At 41.0% G+C, this 23,365-nt stretch overlaps 2 protein-coding genes across 3 annotated transcripts; one reads left to right on the top strand and one right to left on the bottom strand.

Annotated features, from left to right (window-relative positions):
• Positions 1-4,075: 4,075 nt before the first annotated feature.
• On the top strand, positions 4,076-8,209 carry serpinh1b (serpin peptidase inhibitor, clade H (heat shock protein 47), member 1b). Of its 2 annotated transcripts, XM_041047345.1 has the most exons (8): positions 4,076-4,192; positions 4,883-4,914; positions 5,707-5,853; positions 6,011-6,203; positions 6,299-6,569; positions 6,699-6,797; positions 6,913-7,145; positions 7,256-8,209. In XM_041047345.1, the coding sequence occupies exons 3-8, from the start codon at positions 5,735-5,737 to the stop codon at positions 7,556-7,558; spliced, it is 1,218 nt and encodes a 405-aa protein (XP_040903279.1). In that variant the 5' UTR covers positions 4,076-4,192; positions 4,883-4,914; positions 5,707-5,734; the 3' UTR covers positions 7,559-8,209. The 2 variants fall into 2 exon arrangements, with proteins under 2 accessions (XP_040903279.1, XP_040903280.1); XM_041047346.1 differs by lacking the exon at positions 4,883-4,914 and having other exon boundaries at positions 4,093-4,192.
• A 2,643-nt stretch (positions 8,210-10,852) lies between these two features.
• On the bottom strand, positions 10,853-19,606 carry gucy2f (guanylate cyclase 2F, retinal). Its single transcript, XM_041046270.1, has 18 exons — positions 18,865-19,606; positions 17,824-18,125; positions 17,049-17,403; positions 16,847-16,931; positions 16,099-16,195; positions 15,775-15,900; positions 15,122-15,202; positions 14,515-14,691; positions 14,216-14,372; positions 13,955-14,104; positions 13,582-13,730; positions 13,288-13,451; positions 12,984-13,176; positions 12,675-12,849; positions 12,038-12,136; positions 11,850-11,944; positions 11,677-11,762; positions 10,853-10,934 (listed from the first exon to the last, which is right to left on the bottom strand). Exons 1-18 carry the CDS (start codon positions 19,604-19,606, stop codon positions 10,853-10,855), a joined length of 3,315 nt encoding a protein of 1,104 aa, XP_040902204.1.
• Positions 19,607-23,365: the final 3,759 nt, after the last annotated feature.

Genomic DNA, 23,365 nt, shown 5'->3' with positions numbered 1-23,365 from the left:
GGATGCTAAAAACAGCCAACCAATGGAGAGAGGAGCAGGGAAGCCTGGGTCAGCCACATCAAACAGGGATATGCCCCAGGAAATCATCCTGAGAGGGAAAACAGCCTCTGGTAAAGTGGTAGTAATTTATTTAGTTGCTTTTCACTCCATCTAGTGGTTGTTAGTCCACAATACAATAGCTGGCACTGTATCTGTGGTAAGAATAGTGTCTAGCTAACAATTAGAATTATTGCTGTTGTTTCTTCTGGCATTGCAGACATTAATATCCAAGATAATAGGCTTCCCTTAAACACAGTGAAGAGTCAGTGGATGTCTTTGGTTTATGTGCAGAACTTAATTTAATTGTCTGTCATTCATATTTGCAGTGGAGGATAAAAAAAATGTAATAGCCTGTCTGTATTTTAAGATGAAGCCTAATAAAAGACGTTCAATTTAAAAACACCTCTGGAGTAAAAGAATTAATACAAACTTAATTAAGAACATTAATTAAGACTTCAGTTACTGTGAAGAAAACTTTGGTGGCCTTGGAGCTTTCAAACCTTTCCCACCAGGGGGCATGTTCATTTTAAAACCATTGCAAAACTTCACCTTCAGGCCTTGTCATCACATTACAGCTACAGCTCACAAGTTAAATGTCCAAAATAGATTTTTTTTTTTTGAAAGTGAAAAGTGAAAAAATGTGATCTAGTGAAATATGCAAGCACATTTTATTGAAATTTCACTTACTTTCAAACATTGTCAAACATTTTATATCAAATTAAATCAGGCACGAGGGTTTCAAATGTTGGAGTAACTTAATCAATTCTTAATAAACTGAAAGATGAGACTGGTAAGTGATGACATACAGTCTGGATGATACAACTATTTAACCAAAAATTTGCTGAAACTGGATTTTACAGTACTTTGGGGCTTATAGCGTATATGAAAAAAATTACGAAAGTCTTTGCTGAGGTTACGGTTGGACTCTTTTCAGTGGCTGATTGGTAAGAACAAGGAGAACTGAGTGGTAAAAAAAGAAGGGAGCCATAAGATCTGGTTCCCTTCAAAGACTTCTGCTTTGCTGCGCATTTCATGTCTTCCAAGTCCATGGCCTGCTTTTATGTATCTTCAACTTCATAAAAGCTTTCATTTCAGTTACTGAGCTCAGTCTATTTAAAAGTGAAGTAAGACTGTTACTGCTACCACATTATAATGTGAGTCTGGGTTAAACTGACAATGCACATGGACAGATTACAATATGCTCCAGTAGCTATGTGCACTCATAGACACAAATCCTCAGAAAGTTACATCACATAGCAGAGCTGAAACATTTCTCAGCTCTTGCGTCATGGTCTTCTTGGCAGCTGTGCTCCACTTCCTTCAGTGGAGTCTTTGTGTCCAACATTTCCTCAGTGTGGAGAAGCGGCTGCTGCAGATTGTGACAGAATACAACCAACGCTGATAGATAGATAGTATATATCTGTAAATGTTAAAATTCCTTTAGAAACCTGCTGTTGTTTTGAAACCATGTATGATCAAAGCTTTTATCACAATCCAAAATATTTGGTTTTTAGTCCTTCCTGAGTGCTTTAAACTGTCTCGGATGCACCTGGCGCGATCTATAGCTCTGGAATCAGTAAACAACATTGGCCATGTGGAATGTATATAGTAGAGGAAACCTAACACTGATACATTTGGAAGAGATAAGCAGGAAGAAAGGTGTTTAGAAAAGCCCTCAACAGTTGCAGCAGTCTGTTAAAATCCTGGTGGTCTTTTCGGTTGCAGAACTAACACAGATGGTGGGACATTAGAGTGACTGAACTCCTCTGTTTGTTCACAACCCCCCTATATGGCTCTGTCTTCTTCTACAGTAGCAACTTTAACTACAGTGCAATTGCATGAACCACTGTTTTAATTTGATTTGTTTGCTTTCGATTCCTTAAAAAATGCACCATATAACATGAAAAATTCTCAAGACTAACAGCTTATAAAAGTGATTTACCTTACATTTTCCAGTCAATACTTCTAAATCTTTCGCTGATGATCCTGTTTGTAAAAATGCTGCCAACAATGAACATAATCTGTCAGTGAAATCCAAATGTATAGACTAGAAATCAATGTTATTTATTGAAGGAAAGCAGAAAGCAAAAACCTTCGTGATAGATTATCTTTCAGCAATGTTAAGAGAGACTCAGCTGTGGATGCGACTGGCCAAAACTGGTGCTGAGGTTAGTGTAGTGACGAGTAGATGTTGAATGGGCTCCTGTCTTCAAATAGCATTTTGTGGCTGTAGTTATGTAAGAGTTGCTCCACCCTCTGAGGTCTGCTACTCCTGCTCTCATATTAAATTCTGTAGTAGAGAAAACGTGACAGACGTGTGCTGGATTCCTGACTCTACTCACTTACGTCATTAAAAGTAATTTTCTTTTAATTTTCCCTTTTCTGAAAAATTGCATCATTTATCGCGGTGCCTAGAGCTCTTACATCCTTCCCCCAACATATTTTTAAGGATGAAAGTATTGCAGTATATAATCTATGTGTGGTGGTGGTGGTTAAGAAGAGTGCTGGAAACTTCTTTATGCTCAAGCAGACACGTGGACACGTGGTATAAGTTTAGACGGCACAAAGAGGTTACACACAGGGTGTGTGATCTTAGACGACCCCCTATTCTTGCATGTATTAGGAGCCTTTTTCTGTAAAGCACACATGAGATTATGTACTGTTACAAAATTATTGCACCCTTTAACGTAACCATACACAATCTTTTTCATGTTTCCTCCCCATGAGCTTCCTTTACTTTCCAAGTCTTATCTGTGTGGACAAACAATCCCTCACAGGAGGGAAGGGGCTGCAAAGTCAGATTTGTTAGCTGGTGTCACCGTCCCCAGTATGTGAGTCACATCTTATCTGAATTTTTAAATGTTCTTTAAGATCCCAATGACCATGGCTGGACTATGGAGTTAGAATGTGCAGTGTATATTCCTCAAACTTTCTTTGAATTTTCAGGATACCTCCCCCGACCAGTCACTAAAAAAAAACACAAGGCAAGTCACTCATCACTTGACATGTCAGGACAATTTGTTGAGAACTGCAAAAGAGGAGGGGTTTGGGGATTAAGAGATTGAGAAACACCATGATCAGTGTTTTACACTATCAATGGTTCTGCTCTATCCTTTCACAGCGGTTATGATTTTGATAAATTTTTCTTTACAAAGATTATACAAAAAAATGTTATGGCTAACATTGTTAATCTGTGTTATCATAATGCAGACTTTAACATCAGTCTGAAGTGTTAAAGTGGAGAATTAACATATTCACATACGTTATATGTCCAACTTATGTTGTTTAAAATACTCTTGCACAAATTAAGAGAGACAGACCTGGTGAAGACTCAACAGTTTTTACAACACTGGTCCTCTACAACCCCCCCTGTCTTTTAACTACCCTGCAATCAGCAGCTGAGCTGGACAGACGTGGCACTGTGGGGGTGGGTGTGGGGGCAGGGCTGGAGCTCTAGCAACTTCTGCGAAGCATGGTTACAACTGAATGAAGCTTTTGAAGTACTTAACATTTCCATTTGAAATTAGACATTAATCTAACCAGGTTCACTACAATGAATTACTGCTTGTCTTCAGAGAACAATTGTATCCATTCACTGGAGTCGTATCTGCGGAGAATGCAGAGGGGTGGTGTCCCAAAGAGGCTGACACACTCAAAAGTTGCAACAACTGCAAAACCAGCTTTGACACACCACATACTGTTTTCTTATGCAGAAGAATCATTCTGTTGTATTAAAACACAGCTTAATCTTTGTCTTTTATATGTGATGAAACCAGTGTTAGAGATTGAGTCAGCAAGCAGCATTAGGACCTAGAAGCTGACGAGTGTTTCTGTACATCAGCAGCTACAACTGACCCACAATCAGATTTTCTCCGAGCTGCTGTCTGCAGCCGCTTATGGGAAAGTTTCAAAGCTGAACCCAGACCAGTGCTGAGGAGTTAACTTCAGCCGACCCCTTTCATTGCAGCTTGCGGTTCAAGGGGGACGTCCCAGCTCCCAACTTCCTGAGGAAAACACAGCCACCCTCATTTGAATATCCCATTCCCACTTCTAGAAAATTCTCTCTCAGGGTTATATAGAGCAGGAGAGTGTGTTACAGTTACACTATCCTCAGGACACAACTCAGAAGAGCAACGCTGCAAATCTGTGCCAGGTAAGGATTAAAAGATAACGGTCTTTGTTTTCAGGAAGGAATGCAGAGGGTTTTTTTTTTTTTTTTTTTTTTTTTTTTTTTAGGTTTAAAGCTACAATGCAGCATTTCTCCATTTTAACCAGTTTGAAATCTTCTGCTACTTCTCTGGCTGTTTGACCTGCATATTTCACAGAATATCTTTGGCTTATTTGCAGGGAAAACAAACTCAGACTTGTTTGCAGAGCTTTAAGTTTTCATGCAACTTATCCCGGCATGATGATACAAAATTTTTTTTGCTTCCTGCATGTTGCTGCTTTGTACTAAAAGCGTTTAAGTGCTATCAGATTCATAACGAGAAAGTTCTTCATATGCACCCAATCTGGCTTTTTGACTAACTTCAATCCATCACTTTTTGACGATGAGAGGTTCAAATCTATCTTCTTGATATCAGAGCTGCTCTACTGTGGCACAGCTGATTGGATGAAAGTTTTTTTTTTTCTGGGTCACACACAGCCAATGAAAACAGCATACGTGTCTGATTGTGAATAAGTGATGGATAACTAGTATAATAATTTTAACTTTAAGTCAGACGAATGAAAACTAGGAAATAAGATGGAGAAATTAGGCAACACAGAATGTTTCCATCAGAGCCTGAATAATGTTTTACTGCCTGCTCTGTGGACATTACTACATACACCTCTTGTCTTTCAGAATGAAAATCGCAGACATCAAAACATCTCAAGGTATCCGAACATGATGCAAAAAGTCATTTCTTCTGTGTCACAAATATGCAAATACAGAGATGCAGACAACATATCTCTGCAGTGGTGGAGGGAAGTCAAAAACGTGTTCAGAGATACCAGGGCAGTTGGTAAATTATAACCTTAGGCTATGCATTTGGTCCTTTGTTTGAACAAGTGATGGGGTGAGTTAGATATAGCCTGCAGCAGGCACACACCCTTCTCTGGGACAAAAGATGGCTCAGATTGTTGCTACCAGAGAACAAACCTATCAAACACAGCGTTTTCTGATCCGTAGCTCTATACTGGCTCAAGAAGAATCAGCCCTTAAAGTAATAAAATTTCAAAAAGTATGTGCAACAGTTTGCATCAATTAGGAAAAAAAGGTAGAGAACTGAGAGGTGTCATATTACAGCCTTGACACAGCACAGAGCTACACTCTGAGTGGATGGTAGCTCCAGCTGTACAGCTGAGCCTCTGCTTGCTGCTGACGTGGCGAGGAACATGTCTGCCTCAAACTGGAGGCATTCCCAAGCTTCTGTGTGGGCTGAGCCCTGCCCTGCCCAGTCTGCATCCTGGCAGTTCCACCGTTTCTTTCGGCTAAATATACAGATTTAATAAACGAATATTGCTTTGAATATTTATTCATTCCACAAAACTCTCTCTGAGGAAATATTCTGACATGCGCCTACCATCTCAAACTCAATACATGTAAACGATTTGTTTGAGTTTACTAAACCAAACCAGGTTAAGTAATGTTAACGCCATCTTTTTTCTTTTGTTCCTTTTTCGCAGGCTGCTACAGCTTTTGGAGACAGACAGGATGTGGATGACTCACATTGTAGCTCTTTGTCTTCTGGCCCTTGTGGCCTCCGCAGAGGACAAGAAGCTGAGCGGCCATGCCACCACGCTGGCTGACAACAGCGCCAACCTGGCTTTTAGGTTTGTTGACTTGATAATACTTAACTATATTATGGCCATGATACAACTGTAACACAAAGTTGCTTGATTATGGGCTGAATGATTTGAATTAGTTTTGCTGAAACACCTTTTTCTTAGAAAACGCAATCAAACAACTGTTCTTGTGACTGTGATTTAGCCTCTACCACAACATGGCAAAGGACAAAGACACAGAGAACATCCTTATCTCTCCTGTTGTGGTGGCCTCCTCTCTGGGGATGGTGGCTCTTGGTGGAAAGGCCTCCACAGCCTCCCAGGTCAAAACAGTCCTCAGTGCTGACAAACTGAAGGATGAGCATCTGCATGCAGGGCTGTCTGAGCTGCTCTCTGAGGTGAGTTCACCAATATGAAATACATTATATTACACCTTATTATCAACATGTTAAATTACCTGTCATCCTTAATAATTCTCTTTTACTGCCACAAGGTGAGCAATGCCAAGACACGCAACACTACCTGGAAGATCAACAACCGTATCTACGGCCCAAGCTCCGTCTCCTTTGCTGATGAGTTTGTGAAAAACAGCAAGAAGCACTACAATTACGACCACTCAAAAATAAACTTCAGGGACAAGAGGAGCGCTGTAAACTCCATCAATGAATGGGCGGCAAAGTCAACAGATGGCAAGCTGCCTGAGATCACCAAAGACGTGCAGAACCCAGATGGAGCCATGATTGTCAACGCCATGTTCTTCAAGCGTGAGTATAAGTAGTGTCTTTTATTCAAAGCCTAGTTATTTTTACATTTCTGATCATAACTGGAACACATGGGGATGTAAAAAAAAAAGTGCAGAGGTTTACACGAGTCTTTAATATTCTGTCCCACAGCTCATTGGGACGAGAAGTTCCATGATAAAATGGTGGACACCCGTGGTTTCCTGGTTACTCGCTCATTCACCATTGGAGTTCCCATGATGCATCGTACAGGTGAGTTTCTTCATTATCTTTGTTTCTGATCTTGTTATGTCTTCAAAACTCATAACTGGCTCAACAAGAATGCAAACCAGATAAGATATCTGATTTGTCTGGCTGCTCTTCACAGGTCTGTATGACTTCTATGAGGACACAGAGAACCGTATCTTTGTGCTCAACATGCCTCTGGGCCAGAAGCAGGCCTCCATGATCCTTATTATGCCCTACCACCTGGAGCCCCTGGAACGCCTGGAGAAACTCCTAACCAGGAAGCAGGTGGCCACTTGGATGAGCAAGATGGAGAACAGAGCAGTGGCTATCTCTCTTCCAAAGGTCTCTCTGGAAGTCAGCCACAATCTGCAGGTAAATGGTGGGAATTTGATGGTTATCACAACATGGAGATACAGTACAGACATCAAAAAATCAACTGAACTCTGTGTGTTGAGCAAATACATTTTCTCTGGCTTTTCCAGAAACACCTGGCTGAGCTCGGCCTGACTGAGGCTGTGGACAAAGCCAAAGCTGACCTGTCCAACATCTCTGGAAAGAAGGACCTCTACCTATCCAGTGTCTTCCATGCTTCAGCCCTGGAGCTGGATGTCGATGGAAATCCGTACGACACCAGCATCTTCGGCACCGAAAAGCTGAGGAACCCCAAACTTTTCTATGTGGATCACCCCTTCATTTTCCTGGTGAAGGACAACAAGACCAACTCCATCCTTTACATTGGCAGAGTGGTTAGACCTAAAGGAGAGAAGATGCGTGATGAGCTATAATGTTAATGTTGGGTAATTGGGTAGCTTTGTGAAATTTTGTCAGGATCCTGTGTGTGTACTTTTTGGTTTGACTGTTACCTCATGAGCACATTCCAGTAGACAATCTGTGGACTGAATATCTGAACTAAATGTTTTTAAACACACCTAACCTTCCCAGGGAACAATTTTGTATGTTTAAATCTCAGTCTCAACACCCTTTAGACTGAATAATGTTCTTAATCGCACAGAAATACACCAGTGTGTGCCTCATTTGAGATTTCCATAGGCAAATGGCAGTTGGCACTCAGACAACATGCTTATATTAAGTATGATCTCTTTTTCTTTACATCCTACTTTTGTTGGTTCAGCCATGATTCACGTGCGTTTTCTTGCATTATCTTTAATGTTTAAAGAGAGGTAGATCTTTGCACAAGCTTGTTTTACAGTTCTGTCTCACTACTTCCTTTAACTGCCTCCAGTCTGCACTGCACTGCATTGCTCCTCCGTACGAGATGAGCTTGCAGTGGAAAGGTGAGGCAAACGTCTGGTGCTTTATTTATGGCCACTTGCCAACCATACTGTGCCATTTTGTTGCTGTAGGTATTTTCCACAAAGAGGCTTTTTGGAATTGTGCGATTATGTGATAATGTCTTGATTTTTCAATAAAAATAAAGAAAGGGACCTTTGTGTGCATGTTCTATTTTTACAAAGCATGTCTGAATACCACAAAAAAGCAGGTGATACCCTCCTCCAGAGTGTTGAACAGAGGAATGTGAGCACGCTAGAGTTAACATCTCAAAGGGAAAGGGATAACAATCTTTCCAGCTGACTGGAGGTCGAACAATCCTCCCAGGTCTGGAATGCAGGGATATGACAATGACCGGCCTTTCCTCATATTGCTAATCTGCCATAGATAACCATCCAGAGGAATTTGTGGTTCATTTCTCCAACCACCACTAGCATAAATAATAAGTCAGTGGGATCTTTGCTAGGACGTCTCAACCAGAGGAAAAGCAGACTCTGCACTACAAAAATTTGGAGTGCAGTGTTCTCATGGTGAGTGGAAAACTTAATCTCCTGCAGTTCCAGCACAACAAATGCAAAGGCATAGCTGCAACTGAACAGAAGGTAAAGTAAAGAATCAAAATCCATGGTTGTCAGCATCTTTCACATGGTCAAAGCATCATCTCAAGACTTTTGTTTTCATGTACTGTCAAAATTTAATCACAGAAAAATGTCAAAACTTGAATGAAAAAAAGTTCTTGAATACTTTTCTCTTCCAAAATGATGCAATCCCTTTGTAAGATAGAGATACCTTTGATGGATTTCTGTGTAAGAGCTGCAGCACCACCCTCTGGTTGTAAAGAGTAAAAGGACTATAAGGAGAATGGCAGTAAGGATGTTACAAATCAATGGTTTAATTCCTTTATCATGTCATATTTACATACACATTGTACGTTGCAGTGAAGAAGTAATATACAAGACAAATAACAACATAAATTACACAATGTACAAGTTTCTGACTGGCTTTGCTGTACACCAAGCATGGATTAAGCTGCTCCTATAGTCGACATTAAAATCATGGGACATAAGGGGATTATTCCCAAATGTTATTAAAAATAGACAATAATTGGCTAAGATTTGGTTGAGACAAGACTCAATATTTGGGGTTTAGGTCAAAACTTTCACAAATATATTTCTACTAAATAACATATTTTAATATATAATTATTATTTAGTTTGTGCTCTCAGGTATTCCTTTACACCTACATGCCATTTTAATAAACTGCAGTGAACATCTACTAACTATTTTGTTGGTTTTAAATTTTTACTCAAAATCACTCAATAATAAAAATCCATTCAATGCTCCTTAGCAAATGTATAAATTTGGGACAAGAGGAGCAACACTAGATGGCGCTCTTCAGCCAGTGCACAGCTCTCACACATATCGTGCTTCTGTGAGGAAAACATACCTGGGGTTCTGGAAGTCTTTCAATGTAACTTAGTAGAACATTAATAAAGTGCAACATGAGCTGTTGGGGAAATCAGCTGTAACACTTCCAGATGTGATGAACATCGTGCACAAAGTTTGCTTTCCTGAACTCAGACACAAACATGTACGGATTTGTGTACAAAAGTTACTCTGACATTGCAAAGTGAATTTCTGGTCATGAAATGCTGAATGATGTTTAAAAAACTGCTGCACGAACAGGCACACACACAGATTGTGTTCTTACACTGACGCACTATAAAGAGGTTGTAAACTTGTGATAACAGAAAATAAGCAAGATTTTAAGTTGTTAAAATGCATAAATGTCAGTGGCCATTATAAATCATTTTCCTTCACATAATTTAGTTTTGTGTTACAGGTCTGTTATTGACGGCAGGAGTTTTCAGATCATTTGGAGAAGTAGCGCAATCAATTCAATTTACTGCAAACAGAATGTGCCAACATGTGTCAGTGGAATAAAATCCATCACTGAGCACTTTGGAAACAGTTACATGTTTAACTAAACCTTAAAATTCTACTGACGATGACAGAAAAGCGAAAGAGCGATAATTTTCACTGCTTTCATTGCATTGTCGTTTTTTCCAAAGTGCTGTCACCCTTTCATTAGCATCAGCTAATAAAAGGGTGACAGCTTAAAAAAAATACATTTTCATTTATGGACTGGACTGACTTCCTTCTCATTCTGCTCTAGTAGAGTAGAAATAAAAGTGGCAAATTCCTCTTCTTCTGTTTTGATAATTATATACAATAGCAGCCTTTGCCTCCAACTTTGGAGGGCTAATAACATATAATATTCAGCCATAGCTAAGTAACAGCCTCGGCTCCACAACTCTATTCTGCGCTTTCATGACAAACTAAAGACAGACATTATCACCAGAATAAAATAACATTTCATTTTGAAATAGGTGTTTGGGGCATTGAATCTTCCAATGGGTGAACCTCTTGTTGCCCTGAAATAGGTGACCACTCAGTGGCCAGTGTGTGCAGAGAGGAGTGAATGAGTGCATCCTTCATTAAGGGGCGGGTGCACCTTCATTGCGCTTCTCAGCAGCAGATACGTAGGCAAGTAATGCGACAACTCTCATTACATTAGCTTCGTCGTGTTCTGCTGCGCTGGCTACAGGCAGATTAGCCAGCCGATGGACAATCCTATTAAACAAGTCTGCGTTAAGCCACAGTGAGAGGCTGGGTGCTACCCTCTGTCCTCTGCCTACCCCTCACAGCTTTTTGTCTCTTTCTTTCTCTGGATGTGTCCTCCTCTCTTCTGCCTTTGTGGTTTTGCGTCTTTCACATCTCTCTTCTCATTCAGATCTTTTTGTCCACCTGCCTGTTGGCCTTGCGAAAAAGTGTCTTGATCTCCTCTGTCACCATCTCCTGCCAGTTGTCGCTAGTAAAGACAGAGAGTGGAGTTGAAACCTATATTGTATTTTACAGAGACATTCATTTTTAAGCAGAGCTCTAGGAAGCAAACACACAAAAACGCAATGAAAGCGTACGACCAAGCACACAAAAAACCCAACAATGCTGCCACAACAGTAATGTTAATTATGAAAATGTGCCGGCCACAGTAAGTAAAGTAAATGAAGTAAACAAAGAGGGCTTTTCCCAATCTGCTTAAGAAGACGTAGAAGGTGATAAGATCAAGAGATTAATGAGACTAGGGAATCACAAGGCACTCACTACGATTCAGAACTCAATGAAAGGGAATTGTGTCTGCACAGGCTCAAAGGTTGCATTTGGTCACATCAAACTGACAGCCACGATAACATTTCCACACCACAACACCAGCTGGCATGCAGGTCTCTACCTCCTGTGTTTGGACCAACAAGATCAAGCCTTTTTCTCAGATTTCTTTCTCCTGTACGCAGCTATGTCCTCAGGGTTCAGCCCATGATTGTTTTCCCTGAAGTAACAGGCATATAGTGGCAGTTTGCATGAACTCTAAGTTGTTTCAGTTGCAGGTTAGTGGTATTTATGCAATTTTAGATCACATGGGAGGTGAGCGTGCTCCCAATGCCATGTTCTGAATATTATATTACATTATAAAGAATTTGTACACATCTTGTTCAAATTTGAATGATTCAGTCTTGCCAAGAATAAAAAGAATAACAGTGAGTTGAAGCTCTTACCCTGGTTTGATCTCTGGTGGTTTTGGCAAAGGTTTTGTAAAGTTTGTTTTCCCCACAAGCCAGTATGTCTCTTCAATACCTTTACCCTGAAAGAAAAAAAAAGTCATGGATAAGAAGAATCTGAGACTGTCTCCCCGAAAATATTAGTCTCAAACACTGAGGTAAAATGTTACCTTCAGCTCTGTCTTGCCTCTGACGTCTATTTTATAACCTTCGTTAAGAGAATGGAGGATCTTCACAGTGCTCATATTAACATGGATTCTATAAGCTGAGGGAAGAATAGAAGAGCGAGAGATCGGACCAAAACAAAACATGAAACGACACAATAGAACACAGTGGGAGATGTGTTCAGGATACTCACGCAGCCCAGTGGATTCCATACGAGAGGCAGTGTTGACGGTGTCTCCAAAAAGGCAGTACCGAGGCATAGTCAGACCCACCACTCCAGCAACACACGGCCCTGCAAACACATACAGAGCAAAATGAAGCCATTCTGTGGAAAACAACAACAATAACAACAACAACAAACACTTATATGTAAAAGAATTTGATTAAGAAAAAGAGGAGCCGAGCACATCATTTTTTTTTGTTTTCATTTGATGCATAGTTGCTGCATCTTACACACTGATATATCAGTTGTATAGGCTTTGCTATTTGTATTACATGTATTTTTATACAGTTGTGTTGCAGCTGTATGCAAGAGTGATATATGAGATAAGAACTGAGGCTTGTTCAGTCTAGAGATGGATTAAACAGTAAGACTCTAAATAGAGTGAACCTAGTTAAAACTGAGACATTATAAAGTATGATTCAAGCTGATGTGCAACACTTCCACCACTGCTGTACCTGGGTATCTTATATCAAGAGATTGTGTTAATTACTGCAACTCTTATATGCACTAACAGTACAGTTTTCAAACCTATCAGTACAAGCCCAACAACACTCAAGGCGTGGGTGAGGCTAGGGTGATGAGCGCTCTGGCTGTGAACGGGGCTCACCTGAGTGGATTCCTATTCGTATCCTGACGGGCACGTCTGGCATGTGCCGCATATGGAAGGTTCCCACAGAGCTGAGGATGTTCAGAGACATGTTGGCAATCTCAGCAGCATGCTTGTTGCCGTTTCTTTTTGGCAGACCTGATGCTACCATGTAAGCATCTCCAATGGTCTCCACCTGGGCAATATCAATATATTGAGTTAAGATGCCGGAAGGATGCATTCATAGGCCATAAATGCAACAAACTCCATGAACTTTTTCAACCGCACTGATTGAAAATGAGAGTTTACTAGATATGCATGCTTTCTGACCTTGTAGACATCGTGGCTACTGAGCACAGCGTCAAACAGAGTGTAGAGGTCATTGAGAAGGTCGACCACCTCGATGGGATCACTGAGCGAGGAGATGGTGGTGAAACCTACAATGTCACTGAAGTAGATTGTCACCTGGTCAAAGTACTCTGGCTCCACTGTTGCACCGGTCTTCAGAGCCTCTGCCACAGAACTGGAGACAGAGAGGCAGGAAGGTTACAAGAATAACTTAATCAGGCAGTAAACACTACATGTATTTCCTAACTCCACGGCGTGGATTTGATCATGATGTGAGTTAACTCACGGTGGGAGCATTTCTGACAGCAGTTTTTCTGTTCTCTGCTTTTCCACCTCCAGCTCTTCTGTTCTCTCTCTGATGAGGTCCTCCAGGTTGGAGCTGTACTGCTCCAGCATCCTCAGCATGGAGTCAATAATGTTGGTCTTTTTACCCTTGTTGATGATCTTGAACTAGCCGTAAATTTTTTTTTTTACAGAATCATGTTAAACAACATGTATTGCATTTTCAAAAATGGGTTAATTTGAGTGAGATATTGTGAGAACAATACAATTTGGAACAATAACGTCACAGCGGTGTTACCCTGTCAAAGATCTCATCAAAGGTTGGTCTGCGGTCGGGCAGTTCGCTCCAGCACTGCTTCATCAGCTGGATACACTCCAGTGGAGCCTGGTCTGGGGCCACAGTGGGGCGACACATTGGAGGAGGCTTCTTCACCTTACGGATGATTTCTGGTGAGCAGATGGTGGAGATGGGACAATGCAGTGTCAGACTACAATATGGATCACTGTTCTGTCACACTCGGATTTTAGCTCTGTTCCGTGGTAGAAATGTAAAGTTGTTGGGGACATATTCCTGGACTCTGCATCTCACTTGTCTCAAACGTTTGAAGAATCCCTCTCTAATTTCGCTGTTTCTCTTTATCTGCATCTCCTCCTTTGTGATTGATACACACCTTCAGGTGGTAGACCCAGCATGCAGTATGGTGGCCCTCTGACTACCACCTCTTGGAGGATAATAGAAAAGCTGTACACGTCTCCCTTGTAGGTCCCTTTACGTGAGCTTGCAGGGTCCCTGAGGAACTCTGGAGCTGTCCAAAAGAGATCTGAGTGGGGGAAAAAAAGGATTTGCCGGTGGTACTAAATTTTAGCTATGACTTTGTGTATGTGTGCATCACTAGACACTACCAGTAAAAAAATGTAAGCCCTGCTTTTACCTTCAGGTGGAGGTTCTTCGATAGGAGCTTTCTGTGACTCCAGCAGCTCATTGAAGCCATAGTCAGTAATCTTGAGGACAAAACGGCCGTCTACCACGCAGTTGCGAGATTTTAGTCTGCCGTGGGGAAAGTCTCTGTGGTGAAGGTATTTCATTCCCTGGAAGCAAAACACATTCAACTCACATAAAATATCAGTGGTCAACTCAGGAAAATTCACCTTTGAAAAACATGGTAAAATGACAAGCCGGGTTGTCACAAAACCTCTGAGTTTTTATCACCTACAGCATATTAATGTTTACCTTGATGAGGTCGAGCACAAGTGAGGACTTGAACATCCAGTCCAGTTTTACGTCCTCGTTCCTCAGCAGGTCCTGCAGACTGCCCCGCGAGCAGTGCTCTGTCACCACCGCAAACATGAAACAGTCCGAAAAGAAGCCCAGGAATGGATTGACATTCTCGTTTCTCAGGTCCTTCATCTGAGAGAGCACAGGTGGACAAACAGGTTAGTGCACTGAACCAATTGGCACCGAACTTGGTGGAGAGATGGGACATAGACCAGGGTGGAACCCATTAAATGTTGAGGCAGATCTGGATCATTTACTATGAGCTTGAATTTTTCTCTCTGAGCTCTTGTGTATGTTGTTTGACACTGGCCTTAGCGGAGGTATGCTCTCTATGGAGTGTCATTCTAGTTATTACTGGCACTCCATGCCCAGCTGTTAGCTTTCAACAGTGTCTCGTCTGTGATGTTTGTTGACTACTTTATCAACACAGAATATAAAAAACTGTGGTCAACATTTGACGCACTGAGTAGCTTTTCAAACCACCTAAATTTGGTGATTCTGTGTCAGTGTGTCTGTGCCTTCCCCCCCCCCCCCCCCGACAGGTCAGGATATGTTACTCTACCTTGGTGAAAATCTTTGTGGTGCTCTGTTTCACCTCCTTGAAGTGCCCTTCCTGAAATTTCTTCAGCCAAACCCAGTCACCCTGTAAAAGAAACCACATTCATACAGTGGGATCAAACTTTTGTTTTGAATATTGTCTTCTACATGCAGTTTTTGGAAATGTTACAAACAGTGAAACAGTGGATGGTTTTAAATCCTTAAAGAGGTATTAAACATTTTTCATGTGTTTTCTTTTACTTCTAAATGTGGCAACATGCCTTCTTAATAATCTTGAATGATATAAACAATAACCATACTGTTTCAGTGCTGCCTGTTCATCAGCTAGCAAACTAATGCGAGCATCTGTTTGGAGGTTTTGAATTAATTCCTGATTACATAGGATCTTAATCTTACAGGAGACTTTGGCTTGCTTATACAAAAAGTCAAAGTGATTTAATTAGAGAGTATAAAAAATGCACAAAACCTTACTCTAACTTTAACCAGATCAATTTACTGTACTCCACCCTTAACCAAAACATTTCACTAAGATATGTGCCTCAAAAGAACACCCTTACTCCCTCGCTTACATACTTAACTGTATTAAATATTGTGTATCCATGCAGTACAGGATAAAGCAGCAAGTGCACTGACTCACTCTGACTCACTCTGACCCACCTCATACACGGCTACATTGGTGGTCTCATGAGTTGCTGTCTGCATGCTGTTTACAGAGCGTGAGCAGTCAGCAGATTTCTCGTCCAGAGCACTCTTGGACTCGCTCAGATCCTCCAAAGTGATTTTCTGTGGGAATGCAGCCACCAGGTGAAGAGTTGACAGAAATGAGCTGTATCTTATATTTTGTGATTCATAATACACATACAACATACAAAAATATTTTGTGTGTTATGCCCAAGAAATGCAGATAAAAACATGGTCAAAAGAATGATGTTCTAAAGTTTAATTTGATATTGGTGACTAGGATGCAGAGATGCTGCTTACCTTTTTGCTAAGCTGGGGGTTGATAAAAGTGAGATCTTCTAAGGTCAGCAAGATCCGATTGGGACCTTTGACAAGCTGGATTTGCTGGAGCCGCCGCCTGCCAATGAGATTCAGAAAAGATAAGGAAATCAGTTTTAGGGTTTGCTAAAACTGTCTCAGAGATCATCTTTGGAGCAAAGGAAGATTAAGAACAAGAACTACATTTAGTCTAATGTTAGCATATGGTAGTCAGATCAGAAGATACAGAATAAGATATCTGTGAAGTCTTCACTTTTGAAAAAGCCATTTACATGATTTCAACAGTATTTTGATGTACATTAGATGGCACACAACATTTTAAGGACATTTTAAAAAGTTTTGTTGACTTATTGCCATAGGTCAAGAAAATCAATAGTGTGGTCTGAACTACATTTTAAATAGGTTATTGTAATCATCTCTTGGTTCCACCAACTTCTATAAAATGTTAAGCAGAGTCAAACTCTCAAAAATATTAATAAAAATATGGCTGACTTTTTATTTCATCACTAATGCTTTAGAGGATTATCCCTTCAATCTTCCTTTTTTTATTCTCAAGGACAGAAAACCTGTTATTGTGCACATCACACCATCGAGTATTCAAATTCATCATTTCCGGTACAAAAATCCCTCTACTTGAAATGGTAGGAGAGATGGAGGTGAAATGAGAAACACAAAGCTTGATTTGTATAATTTTACATAACATGAATCTGTTTGGTTTTACAGGCTGTACCTGATATAAAGACTTATAGCGAGCCCTCCCACAGCCAGAATCAAGATGACAGCCAGCACCACTATGATATAGGTGACTTCCACACCTGAGGATGACAACAGGTAATGAGATGATGTGGGAAACAAGTGTGGAACTGTGAAGACTTGAGTAAACTCATCCATACATGATGAATATTTACACATGCCAAACTGAAATATCGTACCTCCAGTGCAGACGGTATTCTTTTCAAACCAGCAGCTGGAATCAGACGGCGGAGGGTATCCTCCTGGAAAATTAATGGACCTCCCAGCAAAACGAAGCACTCCGGACGTTAGATCCACTATGTAAGTTTGGTACAATTGACTCCCAGTGTTGTCAGTGTCCAAGATGACATAATTGGTCTTGACTTCCCCAGAGCTGTCCACCTGGACTTTCTGGTTAAAACCACTGAAGGTTGTGTTCTTTGTGAAGTAGGCCAGGTTCGAGCCTGACAGCTGCATGCCTGCTCTCCTGGCATTGTGGATGGACTTAGCCAGGAGGTAGATGCTGTTATAGATGGTCCCAAATAGTGGGTTAACCTGCGAAGACGATCAAGGGTTGTTGGTCAGTGCACAAGAGAAAACATGATGTGTTACTATATTCAATAACAAATATCTTAAAATGTCCTCTGTAGAAAAGTATAACAGCAAATAATTGAAAGCTGGGCTGATATACAAAGTTAATAACTGATAATGGAGGCAAAAATACTAAATATGGGATGTATTTGTTATGATAAGCATGAGGTCAAATGACGGGTATCTATAGAAAGATGCATGGCGTGAGGAGAGGCAAAAGGAAGCTCACAATCATTCATTAAAAATGCACAAAATAATGAGCATCAGTATCTGTTTGTCCCTGGACTGTCCTTTCTTGTGGAACTGTGGTGGAGGAAAAGTAAGAAAAAGATGGAATGTCGTACTGTTAGATACTGTTAGGTGTGACATCCTAACAGTTCCTACCTGCTCTGCCTGCACAGCCAGCGTCAGTTCCTCACTCCTCTTGGCTGCAGTGAACGCCTCGTTGAAGGATAAAGGCTCGGAGGCCACAGTGATAGTAAGCACAGCATCGTAGGCCTCCCTCAGCCTGCTGTTGTTTTGCAGGGGCACATACGAGACGTTGGTGTAGGGCACGCTGTAGTGAAGGGTGTCGTAGGGAATAAACACGTACTTCCCTGAGGTCAGACCCATTTTCTGTGCTTTGAGAAGAAAAGCAGCCTGCTGCTCACCTCCAACCAGGATTGAGTGCATGCACATGATTATGACTGAAACAGACAAGGAAAAAACACAGTAAAATATATGCTTCATTGGTAGTAGTTTAGATGACCAGTATGAACAAAAACAATGTCGTTAAGAGTGCTTTAATGTCCTCCTCCTGTGCAGTGCCCAGAATTCACTGAGTAACAGGAGTAAATGTATTTAGCTAGAGTTCTCTGATCCTTGTACAGATGTTTTTGAAGTGACTTTACCTTCTACCACGTGATCACAAAGACTTATTTATTTCCTTTGTAAATTCAGGTCAATAGGATACAAACTGGCTGAATGTGTGAAACTAAACCACTGGTAAAAAAATATTTAAATGAGAATGAGAGATTGGGGAGGTGGTGAATCACTGCAATGTTTTTTTTTTTTTTTAATTACTGCCCCAGTTCACCTTAAACACAAGGTGAAAGAGTCAAAATGGCTTCCTGGTCAGATGACAGTGACTAGCCAGCTGAATGGGGATGTGAGAATATTCAGGTGGGGCAAATCAGGACAGCTGATGGTCTGATATTTTGCAGTTCTGCAAGTTGTTCACCTGTGATGTGATATCTACTTCTCAAGTTTTTGTTTTTTTTAATATCCCACAGCTCTTTTATTTCTATAACTCTCCTATTTCAGTGCTACGTTCACTGTTATCTTTTTCTACTTAATGATTATCTCTCCTGGTGTCATATAATAATCTTACAGCTACCATTCATCACTGTAATGCCACCAGTTCTTGTTTTTTCCTCAAAGACTCACCTCTGATCTCTCCTGCAGCCTGGATCTTCCTCAGTGTGTTCTCCACCTCTGTCTCATTAATACCAATAGATGTAACCAGGCCAACGGGAAGCCCCTTATTCCTCAGAGAAGTGGCCACTCTCCCAGCAGTATCCACCCAAATATCCTCATTGGATGAGACCACCACAACATTGGCCCACCTGAAGTGTTTCAATACGGTGAACAACACCTCAACGGGAAACGGCACTGTCCTGGCGAAAGTCGGGTATCCTGTGGCGCGGTCCAGTTCATAGTTAAGACAGCCGTAAGAGAAGACGGCCTTGTCCCAGTTCTTGGCCAACAGAGAAGCTGCAATACAGTATCCGGGGTTGGTGGGGCCCAGAAACACATCCGCCATCTGCTCATAGTAAATAAAGGCGGTGAGAGCTTTGGATGTTTCGCAGGGCTCCTGGAGGATAATGAAGTCCATTTTCAAGCCGAGATCCAGGTTCAGGTCTCCGTTTATCCTGCTTACAGCGAGCCTTGCGGCCGCTGTGGGCAGGGCCCTGTAGTATACAGGGTCGCAGTTCCAAGGCCCCAAGACCCCCACTTTGAATATTAAACATCGGACACAACAAGGGAACGTCAACACTCCGAGGAGGACCCATAACAGAAAGTTATAAAAGGGCAGTGTGGTCAGAGTTGGTCGACTTTTAATGATGGGAACACATGAATGGTTGGACTCCCATAGCGTCCCTCTGAAATTTGGAGGAATATGTTGCATTGTCCTTCCAGGGAGTCCAAGGGAGTGAATCTTTGTGTTCACTTTTTTTTTTTAAACTATCAATTAGACCAGTGACACCTGCAAAATAGAGCAAAATAATGTTGTGTGATATTGTAGTTTGAAATTAAATTAAGAGACATAAACTGCTAAATTTAAACAAATAAATAACTTACCATTTCTTTGATGCCATCAGGACAGCTTCAAGGTCCGATGAGACAGTCTTACAGGTGTCCTCTCGGGTCTGTTTTTTGTAAAACCCTCACCTAACCATTCCAAAACCTTACCTATTCACCCCGAGGATCCGCCGTGCCGCTCCGACGAGGACACAGCCAAGTCATTGTGCTTGGATTATGGGCTGGAAGTGACAGGCAGGGCTCGGGCGCCGCGTCTGTCGCGTTTGGAGACAACTTCAGCACCCTGGAGAGCTACTGACGTCCCGCAGTCAGCGCCTCTGAAGGCTCCCGTGCGTTTCCACAAACAGCTCTGCTCACAGGCAGCATAGGCAGCAGAGGAAAAAACCACCGCTGGCCCCCAGGTTTTCTGTCGGTCATGTGTATCTTTGGGGGTGGGTAAAAAATCCTATATTCCAGCTCGAGGTAAAAAGCAAAAATGAGCTGTCTTCCCTCAAGAGACGTTTCTGATGAATAAAAATGGAAAAGTATTTGATGTATTATAAATATAGGAGGCCGGTGTCAGCTACAGGCCCATTCAATCAAATCCCTCCAAAGTGACCTGGGGCCAAAACGTAGGTGTTACTCACTAATCCATTTTCAGTGAGGCATAGTATAAGAGGATTGACAACAGGCCTTAGTCCACTCTAAAAGCCTTGTTATCATGTTTGCTGGAGAGGCAACAGGGCCTCTTCAAACCAGTTTATATACTCCTGTGGAAATCTAGTCACAAATTGTTTTTTTTCTCTTCAGATATGATGATAATATGTGGGGTGTGTTATTAAAATAATATCATAAAAATGCAAAATTATAGCTTAGATCTCTACATCAATATAGACATAAATATTTATATTTATTTATTTATTTTTCTCTCCATGGATACACCTCAGCCATCTTGCGCAAAGACACCTGAACCGTGCTTTAATTGGCCTAATATGCCCTCAGTGCAGCAGGTCCCATAGATTAAATGAATTTGAACCCTGGTGGAGTGGGAGTCATTAAAGATAACGAAGGGCTCTCCCTGTGGGTCCCCTGAGTTGTGCTGTGTTTTGCCTGCGTCAGTCTTTTCAGCTCTTTTTTTCAGACTCCACTGGTGAAACAGCCTGCCTGGCAAATGATTCCAAGAACAGCTGGTTGCCACAACATCAACCCTTGGATGACAGTGTTAGGGACAGAATATGGACAGGATGGATGACTTAACAAAACCATATCAGACCCTGCAGTGGTAGGTAGCTTAGATTAAAAAAAGAAATGGATTATTAGAAAGCAAACAGCCATAGAAAACTGTTTTTAAGGGAATACTGAAAATTTAGATTATAGAGATTTTGTAAAATGTTGTATATCATCAACATATCACTTTTATTAGGCCTCTGGTAAACTGCAGCGGCCCCAAAAGGCCATGTATGCATCAAGGTATATATAATAAATACAATAAAGACAAATTAAATGTGTGTTTATGCTTAAAGGAGTAAATCTGCAATGAATAGTTCAGCCAACATCAGGTTGCAGCTGTGTGTGCGTGTGTGTGTGTGTGTGTGTGTGTGAGACAGAGAGAGAGGGACTTATCCACCCCTTCTGTCTCCTTCCCTCTTCCATTTGTCTGTCTCTTTCTTTCTCTCTCTCTCTTTGTCTGTCATGTCAGAAACATTCCCTTTAAACTCAGACCTGACCTCTGAGTTTAAAGGGAAGGTGAGGCTGTAAATAAGCATTACATACATTTTACAGAATACAGCGCAGTTCGTTGTTAGAGGAATATTACTTTGCATTAAATGCACATGGAGTTGGAAAATGATTCCACCTTTGTTGACCCATATCCCACATAAGCCGATGAGCCTCTTAAACGTAACACCTTGACACCGCTGTCCTGCATCCAGGAATAGAGGATAGAAGTGACGACTCAGCGCAAAATCCAGCCAGTGAGAAGTGAACACAACACATCAGATGCTGCATTCATAAAAGATGAAAAAAATTAATGATTAAAAAAGTGGATTGGCTAAATAATACAAGCAAGTGATGTTTCAGACTTTTAAAGACCCTTCTTTCATTATATTGTATGAAGCTAGGAGGGAAATTGGAAATGCTGTGTGGGCAAAAAAGGAGATAGATGATTGAATTTGTCCTTGTACTGATAAAATGGGATCAGTGAGGAGATGGACAGAAAAAAATAAACCAGTGAAAGGTAAATGGAGACACCAGACAACAGAGTTCTTTGCAATTTAGGTGAAACACTCCCTGAATGTTGCTTAACCTACAATAATGGCTTCAGTAGTTGAATCTGTATTCATGATGTACGTGAGATCTTAAAAACTAAAAAGGAAATGCAAAAAAAATAAGATGAACTTGAATGTATTCAGTGAGCTGAAGGGCTATTTTATTTAGAATGGGTAGGCATAGCCTCTGTTAAAGCTGTTTTGAGCAAGAGTGTATATAAAGCTACTCATGGCTGAGATGGACTCTCACTGTCACTATTGGGACTCACCAAGATCAGTGTTTAATCAAAACAAATGTCAGGCCTATTCTGAACATTATTTATCCTGACTATGCAATAATTACCCTCATGGTCACAACACAAGCCATGAATTAAAACTGACTGCGCTGATGGTGTTGTAATATGGCAGCCAAGCTGTCCACTTGTGTCTGCCAACACTGTTTTATTTCCTTTTACTTTCAGTGAAAACTCTCATGTTTTTTAAAGTTTTTTTTTTGTGTGAATTGCTTCATTAGCCTTTGTAATGCAAGGGCATACAGGGAATTTATTAGAGGATGTCTTTAGCTCTGGTGCCATCTAGTGGAAAAGAGTATGCAGTGATGCTTCTTGCATTTTGCACTGGGATGGAGTAGATTTTATGCATGCTTTTTGGATAGGGTTGTTTTCCATAACATTCCTCCATAACAAAAGAGCACAAATCAGCAAGAAGAGCTGAGATTTGGCAACAGAATGTTTGTGTCTTTCTCAAGCAGCAAACATCTATTATATGGTTATTAATTTAAACTGAACTCTCTGCAAAACTGTATTTCTGCTATTAAAATGTATGTTACTGCTATTTACCCTCCTCAGTACATAAAACAATTGGGACATGCTGTACAATTTGGTAAGCCTTTGATGAACTTGGACTCGCAATAACTTTCACCGGAAAACAAAGCATATAACAACACGTGATGGCTTCAGGTGACTGAAGAAAAAATAAAAACTATGTATAAAGGACAAAAACTGTTCAAACAAAGGCCTGGAAGAATTGAGTGTAATTAATAGGCTAATGTGTAGATAATTACTGTGTGATAATACATGTCCACCTTGTGTTTGCTTTAGGTAAAATTTGCATTCATTTGTCATGTTTTTCTTTCACAGGTTGTGCGTTTTTTTCTTTTTTCCTTTTAACTACTTGTCACAGGCTGCATTCTATCCGCCTCAGCCCTTATCTTATCTTCACAGCCTTGAAGATTCACAGACACTGCAACACGCAAGTGGCTTGTGTGTGGACATGCATGTGTGTATGTACGAATAGCTACATGAAAACAACAATAATGCCCCCCCGCTTTTTTTTCAAACTATAGCCTTAGTTTGTGTGGACTCGTGAGAGTGCATGTG

Source organism: Toxotes jaculatrix, chromosome 9, assembly GCF_017976425.1.
Source record: "Toxotes jaculatrix isolate fToxJac2 chromosome 9, fToxJac2.pri, whole genome shotgun sequence".
In the NCBI taxonomy this organism is placed as follows: domain Eukaryota; kingdom Metazoa; phylum Chordata; class Actinopteri; family Toxotidae; genus Toxotes; species Toxotes jaculatrix.
This window is presented reverse-complemented; position numbering and strand designations above follow the sequence as displayed.

What these genes read in the sequence shown, in the direction of transcription:
- serpinh1b (XM_041047345.1), top strand. Translation starts at nt 5,735, where the DNA reads ATGTGGATGACTCACATTGTAGCTCTTTGTCTTCTGGCCCTTGTGGCC. An exon ending in TGTCTGAGCTGCTCTCTGAG is followed by an intron (nt 6,204 to 6,298) that starts GTGAGTTCACCA and finishes TACTGCCACAAG; the next exon opens with GTGAGCAATGCCAAGACACG. An exon ending in CAACGCCATGTTCTTCAAGC is followed by an intron (nt 6,570 to 6,698) that starts GTGAGTATAAGT and finishes TCTGTCCCACAG; the next exon opens with CTCATTGGGACGAGAAGTTC.
- gucy2f (XM_041046270.1), bottom strand. Translation starts at nt 19,606, where the DNA reads ATGCAACATATTCCTCCAAATTTCAGAGGGACGCTATGGGAGTCCAAC. An exon ending in GGCTGCAGGAGAGATCAGAG is followed by an intron (nt 18,126 to 18,864) that starts GTGAGTCTTTGA and finishes TGTCTGTTTCAG; the next exon opens with TCATAATCATGTGCATGCAC. An exon ending in TATGGAATCCACTGGGCTGC is followed by an intron (nt 11,945 to 12,037) that starts GTGAGTATCCTG and finishes TTCTTCCCTCAG; the next exon opens with CTTATAGAATCCATGTTAAT.